The following is a 21,587-nucleotide window of genomic DNA, read 5'->3' as shown; positions in this document are numbered from 1 at the left end:
GGCTTGTGGACATCCAAGACTCCAGAAGGAATCTCCCTTGGAGTAAAGGAGTCACTCCCCTGCATCTGCAGGCACCGCAACAAAGCTGACTAGTCTGCTGCTCCTGAGCTCCTACGGACTCCAAAAGGTTCAGCAACACAGTTTGTGGTTCTGCAACTCTCTCGAGGCCTGCACTGTTTTCACAGCAGGTTTGAACCCAGTATCCCTCGTCAGAACCGCTGGAGCAGTACCGCGGTGCAATACGTCGAGTTGCCATTGAAAAGGCTTGTTGCCTCTTTCCTCCAGAGATCTTCGGGTTCCAAGAAACTCCAGACTTAAGTATCTCCTGTAGCCAAGATCTTTACCTTCACTGCATCCTTTGCACTGCGGGTCTTCATCCTTTGGTGAGCTGCTCGAGGTCCTTCTGCAACTCCTGTGCCTTTGGCCCGTGGGTCCTCTTGAGGGTCTTCTTTGGCTCCAGTGTGCTCTCCTGCTTGCTTGGGCCTGCTCTGACTTACCTGCTCGTGGTGAGTCGCTTGGACCTTGCTGGTCCTGACACTGCACCTTCTTTGATGACTACATTGGTTGCCTTTTCCAAGGCTTGTTGGTGCCTCTGACGTACACTGACACCGTGGCACTTGACATCCAATGTGAGACAGCTCATGAATGGCTCCTGGTCTTCTACAGCGTCGCCTGGTGCGCACAGCTGCAACTTCAAGACCACTGTCAACTCACCTGCATCTCCGCTATTGGTGGGCATTCGTCATCCGTGCCTCCTGGTCACCCCTGAGTGTCATAGACTCTGTCCCCTCTGCTTGCAGGTACCTCTCATCTTGAATCCACCTTTATCTTCCACCAGACTCTTTCACCCTCTTCGCCAGCTGCTTCTTTTCGGAAGTACTCCATTATGGTCTACGGCGGTTTCCGACATTACTTCGCACCTATGCACCCGGCTTCCCTGGTGTAGGTATCCTTGTCCTGGGGTATCGACGTGTGGGGTGACTCTCCAACCTTCCAAAACAAAACCTAATGCCGACAATGTCATCAAACAAATAATAAGGGACTTGAAGTACGTAGAATAATGTGTGCCCCCTCTGTTCCTCAGAGGTTATCGGAGAACCTTGAAGAAGGATCGTGGGATTTAGTTCTCAATTGAATAATGATCATCCAAACTGGTATGTAACAAAAACCAGAGCTCAGTGTGGGGCCCCCATCCTTTGAATTCAAATTAATTTGATGTATCACGTTAAAAAAAAAACACATTAGTTTTTCATATTCACTGCATAAATGCATTACCCACACATATTCATGTTTTTTGTTTTACATGTAGTGTTCATATAAAGCATAGATCCAGCCCTGAGGAAGACCTTCAAGACAAAGAGCAGGCCCACTCTGAAGGTTGAAACCGGTCGGCGTATTATGTTTGTGGCCAGGGGACGCATTTTCCTACAAATCAAGTTATAATTAAGGAAAATTACAGAGAATATTATTATCCTCTATAATATTGCACATAGACACTTTCTCTTTTTTTCCCTGACCACATAGGGCCTTATGACCCCCCAAAGATTAAATGATTGAGGGACCATAAAAAAACTAATCCCATATAATATCCCTTCTTTAATTTTGTAGTTGGACAAGTACATTTGAATATTATGTCTTTATATGTCTTATTTTCTTTGTTAATGAGTTGTCATAAAATGTATGTTTAATTTATGTTTTGATATGGCCAATATTTATGGAATTGAGATGTCAGAAAATTTATGTTTAAACTGTATTATGTGTTAAATGTATACATGATATATGTTTATACACTTTTAAAATCTATTTGGACCAAAAAATACAAAATATATTATTCAATATTTGTCCTATATATGTTTATGTTTACCTAGATGTTTGTTTGAGATGCGTGATACACACAGATAGAAAACAAAAAAAAAGGACAGAGAGAAAAGGAGAGGGAACACATTTAGACAGTAAACCAGGGCATAAATTGCATGTCTGGACATATATAGGCTATACAGTCCACTAAGTAACATATACATTTATAGTATAGGGGGTCCTATTGTTGTACAATTAGCTTCCTACACCTAGAATTCGACATCTGGATGAATCTGACAAGCATCCATCAGTAACTCTAAGATGCATAGCTTCTTCTTCGTTAAATTCATTGAATTTACAGTGTTAGATGAGTGTGTCGAGTCTTTCCACAATTTCATCGATGGTTTCACCAACTTGATTGAAAATTTATCTTTTGTAATCTACACTGGACATTGGATTAAACTTGAGGTTGAACATCTCTTTAATTTGATGATATGTGATTTCTTCGTCAGATCGCAACATTTTTTCTTATGACGTCTTTTGCACCATCACCTGCAAGATTTTTGAGGTATTTGATCCCCGGGGATCTGCTGCGTTTGGATATTCCGAATTGGGGCAAATTTATTTGCTGTTTGATCAATGCCATTAGTAGGGGAGCTCCTATTCCGGAATCGTGGAAAGGGGCGGAGGTCGTCCCTATTTTTAAAAAGGGGGCCAGGGACGACCCGTCTAACTATAGACCTATAAGCCTGCTGGATATAACCCAAAAGGTAGTCGGGAAGGTGTTGTTGGTCAGATTATCACAATGGATTGACGAAACCAATATCCTTTCCGACTACCAGGCAGGATTTAGAACAGGCACTGGTACTATTGAACAGACATTTAGATTGCTACTAGTGTATTGGAAGGTGGTGGTCCTAGGCAAGGGCAGTCTTTATCTCGCATTTATCGATTTAAAGACTGCCTTTGATTTGGTACCCAGGGAGACCCTCTGGAGAGTTCTTGCTGACATGGGGGTGCCCCACTACTTACTCTTGTTAATTGCAAGGTTGCATGAAAACAACTTTGCCCAGATTAGATGGGGCAGGGATGGAGAGAGAACTAGTAGAATCCCGGTAGAGAGAGGGGTCCGCCAGGGATGTGTTCTAGCCCCCACCCTTTTTTCTTTATATGTGAACGGTGTGGTTGAGCATCTGCTGAACGATCCTTCAGATGAACCATCCCTGGCAGGGGAACGTATCCCTACCCTCCTCTTCGCGGACGACACTCTTTTACTCTCCAAATCCCCTATGGGCCTCCAAAAACTATTAAATAACTTCCAACTCTTTTGCGCTAAACGGGGCCTGGTAATCAACACTGACAAAACGAAATATCTTGTGATGAACCCCCCCAAAAAACTTGTGCGCCCTTTGAAATTAAATGCCGTACCTTTGGGGAGGGTGGATGTGTTTGATTACCTAGGGAATCGCTTATCTCATAATATGCAATGGGCCCCCCACTTATGCAAGATGTTGCTAGCCCACAAGAGAGTAACAGGGGCCCTACTGAAGGAACAGCGCTCCTGTGCTATTAGACCTATAGCCCCTGTTATGGAAATTTATGCAGCAAGGGCAGTCAGCTCTGCTCTTTACGGGGCTGAGCTGTGGGGTTCATGCAATACTAGTGAGTTGTCAAGAGCTGAGAGAAAGTTTTGTAGGGCCATCATGTCACTCCCTCAAGGTACTCCAACGACCCCACTGATGCTCGACCTAGGTTGTCGTCCTATTGATGACCTGGCGAAACTTCGCCCTCTACTGCTATGGGCCCGACTATGGCGTGTCCCGGAACTAGCTAAATATGCCAAAGGCCTTTCAGAAGTTATGTCACTCCCGGGATGGCACAAGATAAAGTGGCTGAGCGACATGAAAATCCTCTTGTGCAATCTTGGGCTAAGCGCAGCATGGGAAAACAGGTCTTCCCCCCCGAAAGCTACGCTTAAGTCTCTATATTGGAATTGGATTGCGACCCAAAGAAAAACGAACTGTACATTGGGTAGACTTACGGAGGACTTTCTGGAATTCAAGGAACAGCCGATCCGGGAACTGTACCTCGACATTATTGAGAGACCTCATGATAGATCTCTTTACTTCAAATTTAGGACCGGGACTCTCCCACTTTATGTTTTTACTTCCCGGTGGAATCCCCCTGCCCAGACCACTGAATTTTGTCCTTTTTGTATATCCAGACAAGAGTCTGTGGCCCACTTTTTATTTGAATGCCCACAGTATGTTTACCCAAGAAGAAGATGGCTCAAGCAATTGTGCCGTTCCTTAGGCACTAGGCACTACATTGAGGCGTTACGTATTTTAATGTCTGACTCCCGCCCTCTGTATGCTTGCGCCCTATCAAAATTTCTATCTTGGGCATGGCGCATTAGAAGCAAAAGGCTTAAAGAAATTGTTTAATCCGTTCTTAACATCTATTTATGATATGTCTTATTCTTATTGTAATATTTGGATTTTAACCTAAATGAATTTAAACTCTTTTTTAATTGTAAAGCTTTTATGATATGTTTTTATCGAAATAAAGCCTTTGACTGACTGACTGACTGACTGGTATTTGATCATATTTTTGTTACAGTCTCTTCAAGTGCATCAATTAAATCTTCAAATGTCTTTATCTGAACAATCCATCTATCGCCAATATTTTGCTTTTTGGCAGTATTAAAAGGTGGTGGTGGTTTCAGGAAGGCAGCAGCATTATAAGTAATGCTCCCTGTTTTCCGTTTTTACAGATTTTTACAGATAAATACAGACGGAAAACAATGTGTTTTCTGTCTACATTTATTTTTAAGAGTGGATAAATAAAGAAAATTGTGCTGCTTTTAAGTGACTCTCCGTGCTTTCTTTCATGAATTATAGCATTACAGATGGACAGCATGGGAAATTAAAAAAACAGGATGAAATTTCTTCAAATCACGGCATGTGTCAATATACATTTGTGGTATAATGCTAGTTTTTACCAGTGGATGTATTGTTTTTTTTTTAAACTTTTTTTTTTTATTGCCATTTTTACATTAGACACATTGTACATCGTATAGATCATTCAGATAGTTATAACAGATTGTACATTCAATAGTGGTACACATCATCTGCATATATCCGTGATACCAGTGGATGTATTGTTATGTAATATTTGGCAGCTTAAACAGCTAAAACACGACAAACTTGAAAGTATAAGTGTGCGTCTATCAGTTGAATAAATATGGAAATGTACAGTTTTACACCTTCATTTATACGCAAAACACAAAATGTGTTAAAAAAAAAATACCATAAACCGGGAGCCCTAATTATAAGCCTTTATGGAAGTGGCTGATATTGAGGGTGGAGTTCTTTCAGAGAATATTGGCTGTGTGCTAGGACTTGCGTCATCTGCGTCATCTTTGAGGCCCTGCACTTGATCGGCCTCCAGATCGTCCCAGACAGTCTGTGGTAGATTGACCTGTTCTCTCTTGTTAATTGTTCTATCAGCCAGCGCTTTATGTATTTTACTCATATTTGATTACTGCAGTTTTCAGTGCTGCTGTTCACAGCGTTAAAACTCCATGTGACTGTATGGCTGTGTTAGAAATGGGGATCTCTAGTTGGCAGAGGTAGTTACCTTTGTCCAAATAGGGACCCTTGCTTCTAGTCAGGGTAAGGGGGATACACTCCTAAAATAACCCCTGCTCACCACCTTGGTAGCTTGGCATGAGCAGACAGCTTATCTCAGAGCAGTGTGTGAAGCATTTGTGAACACATACAGTAGTACAGTGAAAACACTACAAATGGACACCACACCAGTTTAGAAAAATAAGTAATCTTTATCTAAACCAAACAAGACCAAACGACATAAATCCAATATACAGTAATAGAAATATGACTTTCAGATGGTAGAAATAGTTCAGTTCAAAGCTAATTGCAGATGCAACACCTTTCACACAAAGTACCTGGGATGCGTCACGCAAACAAACAAAACAGGCCGCAGGGAAGGTGATGCGTTGGTTTCTTGCCCTCAGGGAAGGTGATGCGTCGGTTCCTTGCTCCGGGGGAGGTGATGCGTAGGTTCCTTACTGCTGCACAGGGGAGGTGATGCGTCGGTTCCTTACCGGAGAGGAGGTGATGCGTCTGTTTCTTTGTGTCCCTGAGACTTCAGAAAAGGAGGCAAGCTCAGTTTCAAGCCCTTGGAGATCTTTTCTTCTAGCAGGTGACAAAGCAAACAGCAAAGTCCTTTTTCTCCTTTCCTTGGCAGCAAGCAGCCACTGCAGGCCAACCCCAGACAGCAAACAGCACAGGGGCAGTATTCCTCCTCTTCTCCTTGGCAAAGGTTCCTCTTGATTTCCCAGAAGTGATCTAAAAGTCTGGGGTGTGGGCCCCTCTTTTTGTACACAAAAATCCTTTGTTCTCTGAAGGCAGAGAGTGGTTGTACCCAGCCAAAACCAGTTCTGTGGGGCACTTTGCAAGTGCACAACAACCTCCATTGTCAGTGTGAGCCCTGGCACCAGACACACCACAGGGGGGCGGAGCCGTCATTGTGGAAGGCAGGCACATCCCCATTCAGGTGAAGGTGCTACTCCGCCCATCACTCCAAATTCAGATCAGGCCTATTCAGCCCAGCCCTGACTCATCAGACTTCTGGAGCCGCTGCCCCACTCCAGCCCCTGTCACCCAAAAGCCAGACATGCAATACACAAACCTAGCAGAGGCACACTGGATGGTTAGGCAAGAAAATACCTACTTTCTAAAAGTGGTATTTTCAAACACAGAATGTAAAAATCACCCTCATTGAAAGATGCACTAACACATTCTGAGTTCAGGCATACTAAACTTTACTTGCCATCTTATTCTCAGAGTCAGTTATGTTTATTAGATGTTATAAACAGACTCCCCATTCTGTCCTATGGAAACAGATAGCCTTGCAATAGTGAAAAACAAAATTGGCAGTATTTCACTATCAGGACATTCAACACACATCAGGGCATGTCCTACCTTTCACATACAATGCACCGGGCCTACCTTAGGGGTGACTCATATGTAGAAAAGGCAAGGTTTAGGTACTGGCAAGTGTGTACACTTGCCAAGTCGACATGGTAGTCCCAGACTACACACAGGCCAGCAGCATTTGATTTACGGGCCCTGGGCACACATAGTGCACTGTACTAGAGTCTGACAAGTAAATCAAATAGCTAAGCATGGAAACACTAATCCATAACACAATTTACAAAAGAGAGGATATGCTCTTTAGCACTGATCTGCAGTGGTAAAATGCCCAGAGTCATAAAACCACAAACAACAGGTCAGAAAAGATGCAGGAGGAAGGCAAAACGTTCTGGGATGACCCTGCTAAAAGGGCCAAGTCCAACAGGCTGTAATTTGAGTAGTGTTACAACAAACAAATGATGGACGGAATGCTGACAATGCAGACATTCTCCCCCAGTCAAGAGATCTGGGTTAAATCCATTGTTCTTTTGCCCACTACACCACCCTAGTTTAGACATGGCCATATGCAAATCAGTCTTGACCCTGTGCCTCATGGGAACAGTCCAGCCCGAACTGCCAAGCCATGTCTTCCCTGGACCGGAATCAAGCATCCTAGGACCGGTTTCTGGCTATCAGCCGTCATCAGCCAGGATAGCTTGACTCCAGTGGCGTAGTGAGCACGGGTCCCACGTCTGGGAATACCCATCCCACTTAGGGCGAAAAGCGTTACAACAAACAAATGATGGACGGAATGCTGACGATGCAGACATTCTCCCCCAGTCAAGAGATCTGGGTTAAATCCATCGTTCTTTTGCCCACTACACCACCCCAGTTTAGACATGGCCATATGCAAATCAGTCTTGACCCTGTGCCTCATGGGAACAGTCCAGCCCGAACTGCCAAGCCATGTCTTCCCTGGACCGGAATCAAGCATCCTAGGACCGGTTTCTGGCTATCAGCCGTCATCAGCCAGGATAGCTTGACTCCAGTGGCGTAGTGAGCACGGGTCCCACGTCTGGGAATACACATCCCACTTAGGGCGAAAAGCGTTACAACAAACAAATGATGGACGGAATGCTGACAATGCAGACATTCTCCCCCAGTCAAGAGATCTGGGTTAAATCCATCGTTCTTTTGCCCACTACACCACCCCAGTTTAGACATGGCCATATGCAAATCAGTCTTGACCCTGTGCCTCATGGGAACAGTCCAGCCCGAACTGCCAAGCCATGTCTTCCCTGGACCGGAATCAAGCATCCTTGGACCGGTGTCTGGCTATCAGCCGTCATCAGCCAGGATAGCTTGACTCCAGTGGCGTAGTGAGCACGGGTCCCACGTCTGGGAATACCCATCCCACTTAGGGCGAAAAGCGTTACAACAAACAAATGATGGACGGAATGCTGACAATGCAGACATTCTCCCCCAGTCAAGAGATCTGGGTTAAATCCATCGTTCTTTTGCCCACTACACCACCCCAGTTTAGACATGGCCATATGCAAATCAGTCTTGACCCTGTGCCTCATGGGAACAGTCCAGCCCGAACTGCCAAGCCATGTCTTCCCTGGACCGGAATCAAGCATCCTAGAACCGGTTTCTGGCTATCAGCCGTCATCAGCCAGGATAGCTTGACTCCAGTGGCGTGGTGAGCACGGGTCCCACGTCTGGGAATACCCATCCCACTTAGGGCGAAAAGCGTTACAACAAACAAATGATGGACGGAATGCTGACAATGCAGACATTCTCCCTCAGTCAAGAGATCTGGGTTAAATCCATCGTTCTTTTGCCCACTACACCACCCCAGTTTAGACATGGCCATATGCAAATCATTCTTGACCCTGTGCCTCATGGGAACAGTCCAGCCCGAACTGCCAAGCCATGTCTTCCCTGGACCGGAACCAAGCATCCTAGGACCGGTTTCTGGCTATCAGCCGTCATCAGCCAGGATAGCTTGACTCCAGTGGCGTAGTGAGCACGGGTCCCACGTCTGGGAATACCCATCCCACTTAGGGCGAAAAGCGTTACAACAAACAAATGATGGACGGAATGCTGACAATGCAGACATTCTCCCCCAGTCAAGAGATCTGGGTTAAATCCATCGTTCTTTTGCCCACTACACCACCCCAGTTTAGACATGGCCATATGCAAATCAGTCTTGACCCTGTGCCTCATGGGAACAGTCCAGCCCGAACTGCCAAGCCATGTCTTCCCTGGACCGGAATCAAGCATCCTAGGACCGGTTTCTGGCTATCAGCCGTCATCAGCCAGGATAGCTTGACTCCAGTGGCGTAGTGAGCACGGGTCCCACGTCTGGGAATACCCATCCCACTTAGGGCGAAAAGCGTTACAACAAACAAATGATGGACGGAATGCTGACAATGCAGACATTCTCCCCCAGTCAAGAGATCTGGGTTAAATCCATCGTTCTTTTGCCCACTACACCACCCCAGTTTAGACATGGCCATATGCAAATCAGTCTTGACCCTGTGCCTCATGGGAACAGTCCAGCCCGAACTGCCAAGCCATGTCTTCCCTGGACCGGAATCAAGCATCCTAGGACCGGTTTCTGGCTATCAGCCGTCATCAGCCAGGATAGCTTGACTCCAGTGGCGAAGTGAGCACGGGTCCCACGTCTGGGAATACCCATCCCACTTAGGGCGAAAAGCGTTACAACAAACAAATGATGGACGGAATGCTGACAATGCAGACATTCTCCCCCAGTCAAGAGATCTGGGTTAAATCCATCGTTCTTTTGCCCACTACACCACCCCAGTTTAGATATGGCCATATGCAAATCAGTCTTGACCCTGTGCCTCATGGGAACAGTCCAGCCCGAACTGCCAAGCCATGTCTTCCCTGGACCGGAATCAAGCATCCTAGGACCGGTTTCTGGCTATCAGCCGTCATCAGCCAGGATAGTTTGACTCCAGTGGCGTAGTGAGCACGGGTCCCACGTCTGGGAATACCCATCCCACTTAGGGCGAAAAGCGTTACAACAAACAAATGATGGACGGAATGCTGACAATGCAGACATTCTCCCCCAGTCAAGAGATCTGGGTTAAATCCATCGTTCTTTTGCCCACTACACCACCCCAGTTTAGACATGGCCATATGCAAATCAGTCTTGACCCTGTGCCTCATGGGAACAGTCCAGCCCGAACTGCCAAGCCATGTCTTCCCTGGACCTTAATCAAGCATCCTAGGACCGGTTTCTGGCTATCAGCCGTCATCAGCCAGGATAGCTTGACTCCAGTGGCGAAGTGAGCACGGGTCCCACGTCTGGGAATACCCATCCCACTTAGGGCGAAAAGCGTTACAACAAACAAATGATGGACGGAATGCTGACAATGCAGACATTCTCCCCCAGTCAAGAGATCTGGGTTAAATCCATCGTTCTTTTGCCCACTACACCACCCCAGTTTAGACATGGCCATATGCAAATCAGTCTTGACCCTGTGCCTCATGGGAACAGTCCAGCCCGAACTGCCAAGCCATGTCTTCCCTGGACCGGAATCAAGCATCCTAGGACCGGTTTCTGGCTATCAGCCGTCATCAGCCAGGATAGCTTGACTCCAGTGGCGTAGTGAGCACGGGTCCCACGTCTGGGAAAACCCATCCCACTTAGGGCGAAAAGCGTTACAACAAACAAATGATGGACGGAATGCTGACAATGCAGACATTCTCCCCCAGTCAAGTAATTTGAGTAGTAGCACAGTACCTTTTTTGTGCAGTCATCCTAGCAGATTCTCGGCCACTGATGTGTAAATTTCTCAGTGAAACTTTCATTAACTTCAACTGCTTTACACTTAACTGGGGCAGCGCTTTGACTCCACATACACCAAACGTTGATTCCGTACTTCGACGACACACGTGGTACGGACAAGCAATTTGCTTGCATCTTTCCAAATTCTCTGGGAGAGCACTGTCGATCTTCAGAGTACTCATCCCCTAGCTCATCGCCATTGTAGCCTCCTCCCCATCCCAGGTACTCGCCAATGACTACGCCACACAGGGAGCTTAATATTCTTGTGCGTGTAACTGAAACTCACGCACAAGAGTGCTCTTTAACACTTACTTCACAGCTCTACAGAGTACATCGGGAGCCAAAAGGGTTCTGTCATTAGTAACTTGCAAGACACTACACTTATGATTCAGTTTTTTCTACATTACTAATTCACAATTCAAGGATGCATGGAATACAAACTGCTTAACAACAAAAGCTTGCCGAATTTGCGGTTTTAAGGATGAAACCATTGAACCATTTATGTATATGTGCAGCACCTCTTGAGCTGAAGAAAAGGTATCTGAAGCCACTATTCGTGTCCAAGAATCTTTGTACAATCAGGGAAGCAGTACTGCACTGCTTAACAACACAAGTCTTTCAAGCCATAGGGAGGTTAACCAAATTCTTAAACTTGTCATATCGCCGTTTTTTCTTCTGATAAGGCATCTGGAAAATGTCAGTAAATGCCAAAAATTTGAATTGTATCTCATAGTCATTTGACTTCTTATTGTTCGATGTTTATTTATTTTTAAGAAGGTCAGCCTATATTATGTACAGAAATTTCACTCTATGGTGTTAATCTTCACCTTTATTGTACAGATATTTTATTATTTCTAATACACTGAACATATTCATTCATGGTCTGGTAATTGTGTCTGAGAGCTTTGAGTTGGGTCAGCTATGACTATGTTGGTTTTTCTCAGCATCCTGATTTCACCAGGAGGTTTAATGTGTTCCTTGTTTGGATCAGGAGCGTAAAGATGTGCAGTGATCGGTGTCTATTCTGCACCCGTAGAATTACTCCTTGAGTGGATGTAAATTTACTACTGTGTAGAGTTAACAAACTTGGCAGTGGTAGGCTTGGGAAGGTGCACCAGTCTCAGGTTTCCAGGGATATTAATGGCAATAAAACATTCAAAAGATGATGGGACAACGCTTGCAAATAGTCTAACCACAAGTAGTCCCTCGGGTAGCCTTCTAATCATGGTTTTACGCCCACTGTTCCATTCTAGACAGAGGGCCTGATTTAGGATTTAGCAGACTGAGTAACAGCAGACGGTGTTGGAGGGCTTTACATCTGGCACCCTGAATTTACTCTACCCGCCCACCCTGCCTAATCTTTAAACATTGGCAGGAACCAATGTCATGGAGGATTTTGCCATTGTAGAAAAAGTTTGACTGAAGGTTTCGCCAAACATGACGGGTAGCCGTCCTACTTTTCCAAAAACCAAAACCCAAAGCGGGAGTTTGATTTTGAAAAATAAAAGAAACACATGACCACCACACCATGGACAAGCTCTCCAATGGTGTAGGGTAATAATTTCATTATTTTTTTACTGTGCCTCTCCGCCAGAATATACCTGCCCGTGATGGACAGTAAAAAAAAAAAGGCATTCGACCGTTTACTCTAAATAGGGCGGACATCCAGACATCCAGGTGGCTTACCTGTGACGGCGCCCACTACATTGAAAGACGTTTTACACCAACACTAGGTCCTTCCTAGTCAGGCTGGGCAGAGGTTCCCTGGGTCCTCCTACTGCTGGGCAAGATCAGTGGGTTTTACAGGATCCCTCAATCACTTAAGAGGCAGCACCTAAATCCTGTCACTCTCAGAGGCATAAGTCCCTGGCTAGGCCCTACCGCCTAAAACTCCTGCGTGGATTCTCCAGCTCTGCTTTACCCCACTGGCCAACTAACTAGAAAAAGTTCCCTCCCTCACTTATGTAGCCCTAGGTCAGGTGACCTCTAGCCAAGGCGGCAAAAGTAAAAACCACACCTCCCTTCTAGAAGGTTCCAGCACATTCCAGGAGCTTCCCCATTCTACCTAGGGGACAAAAAAGGCGGGCTGGTGTTGCAACATTGTTGTGGGGTCCCAGCCAGCTCCTGGCAGCTAGGGTGCTACTAATGAAGACCACTCTGCAGTAGCAGGGGCCTGTGGCAGCCATCTTGAGAGAAGGGAGCACCTGCACCTTAACACTGATTGGCAATGAAAAGGCGCCCGGAGACCTAAGTCCAACATCAAAATGAGGGTGGAAAAAATGAGGCACGATAAAAATAGAAGGAGAGACCACCCTAGGGCTGACAGGTCCAACACACGTCCCCCCAGCCGAAAGAGGGGAGAGCTACCCAACCACTAGGGAGTTCTCATCGCTAAGGCGGAAAAACCTGGAGAGACCATCAGCATTGGCGTGGTCAACTCCGGGCCGATGTTCCACCCGAAAAAATCCATCCCCTGTAGGGAAATGGACCACCTCAACAACTTGGGGTTTTCGCCTCTCATCTGCATGAGCCAGCGAAGGGGCCGGTGGTCGGTCTGAATGAGGAAGTGAGTTCCAAAGAGATATGGTCTCAACTTCTTCAGAGCCCAGACCACCGCGAAGGCTTCCCTCTCAATGGTGCTCCATCGCCGTTCCCGAGGGAGGAGTCTTCTGGATATGAAGGCCACTGGTTGATCTTGGCCCTCGGCGTTGAGTTGCGAGAGCACCGCACCTATGCCGTGCTCTGAGGCGTCGGTCTGTACAATGAACTCCTTACTAAAATCTGGGGTTGCTAGTACTGGAGCGGTACACATCGCATGTTTCAGCGTGTCAAATGCCTCCTGGCAAGCAGCTGTCCATATAACCTTGCGAGGTTGCTTCTTTGAGGTCAACTCTGTCAAGGGGGTTACAAGGGTACCATATCCCTTGACGAACCGGCGGTAATACGCAGTGAGGCCGAGGAAAGCTCGGACCTCTGTTTGGGTCTTGGGGGTCTCCCAAGCCAAGATGGTTTCTATTTTGGCCTGGAGGGGTTTACCTTACCTCCGCCCACCAGGTGTCCGAGGTACACGACAGATCCCTGTCCAATCTGGCACTTGCTGGCTTTAATTGTTAGGCCAGCGCGTTGCAGCGCCTGCAATACCTCCTGGAGGTGCTGCAGATGGTCCTCCCAGGGGCTGCTGAAGACAGCTATGTCATCCAGGTATGCCGCTGAGAAGGACTCCAGACCAGATAATACCTGATTCACTAACCGCTGGAATGTGGCCGGAGCATTTTTGAGCCCATAGGGCATCACTCGGAACTGAAAGTGGCCCTCGGGGGTGGAGAATGCTGTCTTCTCCCTTGCTCCATCGGCCATGGCAATCAGACACTCTCTTCCTCTTCGCTCCCATCCGTCACCATAAGGAGAGCAAGCTCTGATCGCTCATGGTGCGGCTTCAGGCGGTTGACGTGGAATACCCTCAGGGGCTGTCGGGGGGTCTTTAGATCCACTACGTATGTGGTCTGGCCTCGTCGCTCCACAATGTCATACGGACCAGTCCACCGGTCCTGGAGGGCACAAAGCTCCCCAGGTTCCATGACCCACACCTTTTATCCAACGTCCAAATCGACCGTCCGAGCGTTGCGGTCGTACCACTCCTTCATAACGGTCTGGCTAGCCTCTAGGTTCTCTGAGGCCGCCTTCCACAGCTTGGCCATCTGGCTGCGGAACGCCAGCATGTAGCTGACAATGTCACGGGGAAGCTTCTGCGAAGTCTTCTCCCACCCCTCCTTCACTAAACTGAGGGCTCCCCTAACGGGATGGCCATAGAGCAACTCAAACGGGCTGCACCCGACTCCCTTCTGCGGTACCTCCCGGTAGGAGAACAACCAGCAGGGGAGGAGGACGTCCCATTTACGCCTCAAGCCCTCTGGCAGGCTTCGGATCATTCCTTTCAAGGTTTTGTTGAAGCGCTCTACGAGCCCGTTAGTCTGGGAGTGGTAAGGAGTGGAGAACCGGTAGGTCAATCCACACTCCTTCCACATGGCCTGCATATAGGCCGACATGAAATTCGTGCCCCTGTCCGACACCACGACCTTGGGGAATCCCACTCACGTAAAAGTCCCCAACAGTGCCCGCGCCACCACCGGTGCAGTGATGGTCCTCAGAGGAATAGCCTCTGCGTACCTAGTGGCGTGGTCCACCAAGACCAGAATGAACCGGTGTCCCGCTGCGGTCGGAGGGTCCAACGGCCCAACAATGTCTATGCCGACCCTCTTAAAAGGGGTCCCGACCACCGGGAGCGGTTCCAAAGGGACCTTCAATTTAGTCCCAGTCTTGCCACTTGCCTGACAAGACTTACAGTTCTTACAAAAGGTGTCTGAGGCGATCCTCATCCTGGGCCAATAAAAATGTGGGACCAACCGCGCAAAGGTTTTGTCCTTGCCCAGATGTCCGGCTAAGGGTATCTCATGCGCTAACTCCAGCAGGAAGGCCCGGTAACATTGGGGGACCACTATGGCCCTCGAAGATTCATGTACCGGGACCTTAGGCTCACTGTACAGGAGACCATCCTCCCAATACACATGATATCCGCCCGCCTCCTGACTGGCCACTTGGGCTTCGGCGTGGCGCCGCATGCCTTCAAGCGTGGGGCACGCCCTTTGTGCCTGACAAAATTCCTCCCGGGTAGGCCCTCCTTCCACATGCCAGTCGGCAAGGGTGGGCAAGTCCCCCACGGGAACGACATCCACCTCCGCGGACTCCGGGGGCACCTCTGCGGCCTCCCCATCCATCTCACGGGACGTGTCCTCTACCACCTTCTTTCCACTCTTGGCGTTGGGTTGGGCCATAATTCCAAGCTCCAACCTGGGGTGAGTTCCATGCCGGGCAGCCATGGACCGCGTGACTACGCAAGTCCACCCTGGTAATCCCAGCATCTCGGTATGAGCACGAAACTCTACATCTTTCCACTTGGTGTGCTCCAGGTCGTTCCCTAGCAAGCACCCCACAGGCAAGGCAGGGCTCACCGCATCTCTCAGTAGGCCTTTGACTCCTCCCAACTCAAATGGAACACGAGCCACTGGATAGTGACTCACACTGCCGTCAGCCAATACTGCCGGATGGAACTCCTCGGGGACTACTTGGTCTGGGGACACTAGCCGCCTCACTACGGTGGTCATGCTGGCACCTGTGTCCCTCAGAGCCTCCACCTCCTCCCCGTTAACTTTCACCCTCTGCTGATATTTAGCAGTGTTCGGGGACAGGGACACTACGGGGACCACCTCTCTATCCCTGAGTGAAACCTGGGTCAGGCCTGTCCACTCCCCTTCCCTATCTAAGGGCAACTCCACCCCAAGCGCTACACTACTTACCCTGGGGCACTTCCCGCCCGGTGGGGCTGGGGGTCATTTGCGACACTTGGGATCTCCTCTGTAGTGTCCAATCTCCCCACATTCGTAGCACCTCACCATCCTTGGCTGCTGACTCCTGTCAGGGTAAGTGGGTTTTGGGGAATTGGACGGGGGTGGGGTTCCTACTCCTTTCCCAAACTTATTTTGGGGGCGTTTTGAGAACTCCACCTTTTTATCTCCCCCCTCTCTCTTCTTGGGGAAACCCTGTCCGCCTTTCGAGCCATCTCCCCCGGGGCCCTTGTGAGACACCCGGGTGCTCACCCAAATATCTGCCTCCTCCGCAAGCTCACGGGGATCCATTAGCTTGCGGTCCACCAGATGTTGGCGCAGCTCCAGAAAGCACTTATCCAAGAGGTGCTCCCGTAAAAAAAGATTGTACACCCCTTGATAGTCCTGAACCTCGCTGCCACGCACCCAACCATCTACTGCCTTGCGGGCATAGTCAAAAAAATCCACCCATGTCTGTGTGGACAGCTTATGGCTGCCACGGAATTTCTGCGTGTACCTCTCGGGGTTGAGGCCAAATTTTTTGAGCAAGGCCTCTTTCATCGGGGCATACCTGACCTGATCTGCCTTGGTTAAGTATAATAGGGTGTCCCTGACATTGGGAGGTATATAGCGATACAAGCCCCCTCCCCAATTGCTCTCGGGAACCCCATGGGCAGTCAAGGCCACCTCGTATGCTTCCAACCACTTAGCAATATCGTCCCCCACTGTGTAGCTGGCGATGACTTCTTTGGGTAAATAAAATTTTGACTCATGGGACTCTCTTGGTACGCTGCCACCATTGTCCTTATTGGACACATTTATCTGGAGGGCACGCAGCTCCAACTCCTTCAGCTGAAGCTCGTGCGCCAGCTTCTTTTCCTCCATTGCCCATCTCTTGTTTTCTCTTTCTTGTTCCAAATTGGCCAATTCCCTTTCTCTCTCTTGTTCCAACTTGGCCAGCTCCCACTTTAACTGCCTCTCCTCCCTCCTGTCTTCATACTCCTTTGGAGATGCGCTCCTACTAGACCCTGTCCTACTACTGGCCCCAGAACGTCTCCCTGGGGGCACATTTTTAGACACATCTACATTGAGGATGTCTAGTACTTCCTGGGCGCTCTCCTCCTGAGGTGCATCTGGCGCCTCCTGTCCCTCATCCTCTCTCCCATCTGGGTGGGCCTCTACCCATGCCCTTAAGGCGGTACGGAGTTCCGGTCCTTTGGCCCTCCGCACCCCAGGCACCCCCATCCCCTGCCCGAATTCCCTCAGTTGCCTTACAGTGTACCCCTCGAGGTCGGCTAACCGGAACTCCATCGTGACAGGTGGGGACCTAGATACTAAGGAAGAAGAAACTAATTCCTAGGATCTGGGTGACAGTTGCAAGCTAACCAGGATTTTACACCCTCAGTCTGGACAGTGGAATCAATACATGCAGCAATAACAGTTGCAGAGCTTAAAACAATAGGCGTTTAATTGTGGCGCCCTCCGCTTCACGGAAGGGTGCTGTATGGTCACAGGTCCTAATCAATCCCACCGCTCGCCAACAATGTAAGACCTGGGGTCACCAAGCCCTAAGGGGGTAACGTGACTCGAGCGGCTGGGCACCCAAAGGCCTTTGTGTAAAGCGACCATACAACACCCCCCCCCCTCTGAAGCAGGGAACGCACACAATAAGGGACTCCACACTGGAAGATTTATGCAATAACTCAAGTTTATCCAAGCAGATAGGCATAAAGACAGTTCAGTATATGTAAATGCAATTCATCAGATGTAAATGCAGTTCACTAACGGTAAATGCAATTCATTAGATGTCAATGCAGTTCATTAACGGTAAATGCAATTCATTAGATGTCAATGCAGTTCATTAGCGATTAGCATATGTTGTACCCATCAACCATAACAGTGCTGTAGGGAGTACCTGATACAATCTGGAGCAGCGCTCTAGAACCCAGCGCTACTCGTGATACTGGAGCCTTGACCGCTTTAGAGCAAAGCCTACCAACACAGCGGTACTCGTTATAATTGAGCATTAACCACTTTAGAGCAAAGCTTACCAACACAGCGTTACTCGTAATAATTGAGCATTAAACCCTTCCGAGCAAAGCCTGCGAACATAGCGTTAATCGCAATAATGGAGCATCGGGCACTTCAGAGCAAAGCCTGCAAACATAGCGTTACTCGTAATAATTAAGCATGGAACGCTTCCGAGCCCAGCCTGCGAACATAGCGCTACTCGCATTAGTCGGGCTTCGAGTACTTTGGTGCAGTTCGTGGGGCACAACGCTGCTCGACAGTCTCGGAGACGAGGGGCAATCCCTCGGCGGGGTGTCACAAGTCTTGAGGGGAAGGGGGGACTCCCACGGAGGGGAACCAGGGTCTCAGGGTGCGGTGCTGCTCCCGGCCTGTAGGGGGCGCACCGGGTCCGGCCCAAGCCTCCCGGGCTTACCTTGATCTCGACGTCTTGAGGCGTCCCCACCAGCTCCGAACTCCGCAGTCGGTCCTTCCGCGACGGGGGCAGGCCACGGCCCCACACACCTTCACCAGCAGCTGCGACGGCAGCGACGGGCCCCGGGCTTCTCCGCGGGCCTCGACACGATGAGGGGTGATGATGCACACTTCAGGCTTCCGGGCCGCAGCGGTGAGCGCGCTCTGGTCCCCCCACTCCAAAGGGGGGGGGGGCAAATTAAGCGGAGAGGTCCGCGTTCGACGGGGCTTGCTGCAGAGGATCCCAGGCCAGGTCAGGGAGCGCAGGGGTCACAGCGCTAATACCTGGTCGATCCCCAGCAATTTCACAATCAGCTTTGGCAATAAGTTTCAGTTTCATGAGGTTTCAGCATTCAGTTTCTGCATTCAGTTTCGGCATTCAGTTTCGGCATTCAGTTTCGGCATTCAGTTTCGGCATTCAGTTTCGGCATTCAGTTTCTGAATTCAGTTTCTGCATTCAGTTGCTACCTGAATTCTTGATAGCGCAGATGTCTGTGGCGCCCTTGGGGGGTTCTGTTCCTGGGGGGTAGGGATTGAGTTGGCGACTAGGTCCTTCCTAGTCAGGCTGGGCAGAGGTTCCCTGGGTCTTCCTACTGCTGGGCAAGATCAGTGGGTTTTACAGGATCCCTCACTCACTTAAGAGGCAGCACCTAAATCCTGTCACTCTCAGGCCCTGGCTAGGCCCTACCGCCTAAAACTCCTGCGTGGATTCTCCAGCTCTGCTTTACCCCACTGGCCAACTAACTAGAAAAAGTTCCCTCCCTCACTTATGTAGCCCTAGGTCAGGTGACCTCTAGCCAAGGCGGCAAAAGTAAAAACCACACCTCCCTTCTAGAAGGTTCCAGCACATTCCAGGAGCTTCCCCATTCTACCTATGGGACAAAAAAGGCGGGCTGGTGTTGCAACATTGTTGTGGGGTCCCAGCCAGCTCCTGGCAGCTAGGGTGCTACTAATGAAGACCACTCTGCAGTAGCAGGGGCCTGTGGCAGCCATCTTGGGAGAAGGGAGCACCTGCACCTTAACACTGATTGGCAATGAAAAGGCGCCCGGAGACCTAAGTCCAACATCAAAATGAGGGTGGAAAAAATGAGGCACGATCAAAAATAGAAGGGGAGACCACCCTAGGGCTGACAGGTCCAACACCGTTGTACTATGGTGCAAGAGTGTCTGCCTTGGCACTAGGAAGCACACAGTGCACCAACACAAGGAGAGCACAGAAATGCTCCATATATTTGTAAATATGGAGCATTTCTGCTCTCTCCCTTTCACACAACGCAGAAAGTTCCTTTGCTTTGCAGCGTTGCTTGAAATAATAGTAAATATACCCCAAAATGTTTGTAAAGTCATGTTACCACTCCTCTTCACACAACAATATATTTTTTTAACCTTCTTTTTATTGGTGCATAACATATAGCAGTTCAGTCCAAAAATTACAGATCCATTACTCGTGAGACATCCGTGTTACATTGATTCAGTACTTTACCAAATCTACAGTGATGAAAACTTAAGCTCAAAATTAATTCTATACCATGTAATGTTGTTAACTGTCCTCCTGCGACGACTCCACAACAGGTGTAGTACATAATCCTCCCCGATAAATGCGTTCCACTTTCCCCACAATCATTCCCATTTTTGGGGCATCTCATATTTAGGTACACCACTCTTTCGGCCATCATGGCCATATCCATGTCTGCGCTCCAGTCTCGAATAATGGGAGTGTTACGTGTCCCCCATAGTCTGGCTGTTTCCAAACAACAATATTTACTGTAGCAATCACACATTCACTTGTCTCTTTTTTTCAAAATGTTTTTCTTTCTGGATCAAAAATATCAAAAGGAACAAATGCTAATTTACTTAGAACAAATCATGTATCTGGGAAAAACGATGCACCCAGGAATACCTTGATAACTATATGTGACTTAAATTTATGTTTATTCCATCTCTACTCACAGTTTATATTGTAAAGTTCTGATTTCAAACAAGTTCACTTATATAAAAGAGTTTAAAGTGAAGTACTTTTTATTTACAGATGGTAGTAACGCTAGAAGCCTAATAACGGACTATTGTTTTAATCCAACAGATGAAGAACGCATTAACACAAAAAATGAAGCTACAGAGTTTGTACCTTGTACAAAGGCAACAGTGCAGGACATATGTTCATTATGGACAGCTAACACTGAGGCTCTTCAGACCCCTCCAAGGCAAAGACATTCTAATCTACGGCTGCCGTCAGGAAGCTACTGGGAAAAAAGAGAACAAAATACTCCTCAATGTGACAGTGGTTTCAGCATTTCTAAAGATTTCAGTTTAAAAAGAGGAAGGCCCAGACTAGGAATGTCACAGAAGCCTTACCAAACTAAGAGTATTTTGAAGAATTCACTGTTTTGTCAAGGTCTTCCAAACGCACAGAAAAACCAAGCTTTGTGTACTGAATTTGACACAAACTACAGTCATGAAGGAAAACTTCTTAATCTTACAGAACAAAATTCCCCCGCTAGGCGCCATGCATGTACTGATTGTGGGAAATCCTTTCCTTATAAGGCTCAACTTTTTAAGCACTACAAAACACATACAGGTGAAAAACCTCATGTTTGTGAATTTTGCTATAAAAGGTTCAGTCGCAAAGACCATCTGAAAAGACACATGAGAATGCATACTGGAGAGAAACCATATGAATGTGGTGAATGTGGGAAAAGATTTACTTGGAAAGAAAGTTGTAATCTGCATGAAACAAAGCATCTTGGAGAGGTGTCACGTACAAGAAAAATCCAGAAGGAGCAGAATCAGTAATATAGATGTAACTAAACACTTAAACAATGATGATAAATGTATAGTTACAACAAATCATGTTGATATTGGATGTAGTGCTCCGAGGAGGACAAACTGTCAGTTAATAAGGTTACCAGAAATGGTTTTCTTTCCTGGAGTAGAAATACTTCCTGAAATTCCTGGTAAGTGTGAAAGTAATACCACATCTCCCCTTTGTTTTCCGGAAATGTTTCTAGCAGCCATTTGCTGTCTGGTGAAATTTGTGATAAGGACCTCATACAGATCTGTTTACACTAGCTTTTCTTCAACATCTTCAGACACTTTTGCATGTATGTGGTATTTGTAGAGCGCAAACCTGACTAAAAATCCAACTGGTAGACCAGGTCCCCTCAAGGTGGGACT

General features: G+C 47.8%; 1 protein-coding gene across 1 annotated transcript in view; it reads left to right on the top strand.

The window, feature by feature from the left end:
* LOC146813468 (uncharacterized) overlaps positions 1–21,215 on the top strand; it is a 40,862-nt gene extending 19,647 nt beyond the window's left edge. Inside the window, exon 3 of the mRNA XM_085620238.1 lies at positions 20,497–21,215. Within this exon, the coding sequence (XP_085476364.1) occupies positions 20,497–21,206 (710 nt within the window). The 3' untranslated portion in view covers positions 21,207–21,215. The remainder of the gene's footprint in view (positions 1–20,496) is intronic.
* The last annotated feature ends 372 nt before the right edge of the window (positions 21,216–21,587 follow it).

The sequence above is a fragment of the Triturus cristatus genome, chromosome 7 (assembly GCF_964204655.1).
Source record: "Triturus cristatus chromosome 7, aTriCri1.1, whole genome shotgun sequence".
In the NCBI taxonomy this organism is placed as follows: Eukaryota; Metazoa; Chordata; class Amphibia; order Caudata; family Salamandridae; genus Triturus; species Triturus cristatus.
The sequence above is the reverse complement of the archived record's forward strand: the minus strand, read 5'-3'. Positions and strand labels throughout refer to the sequence as shown.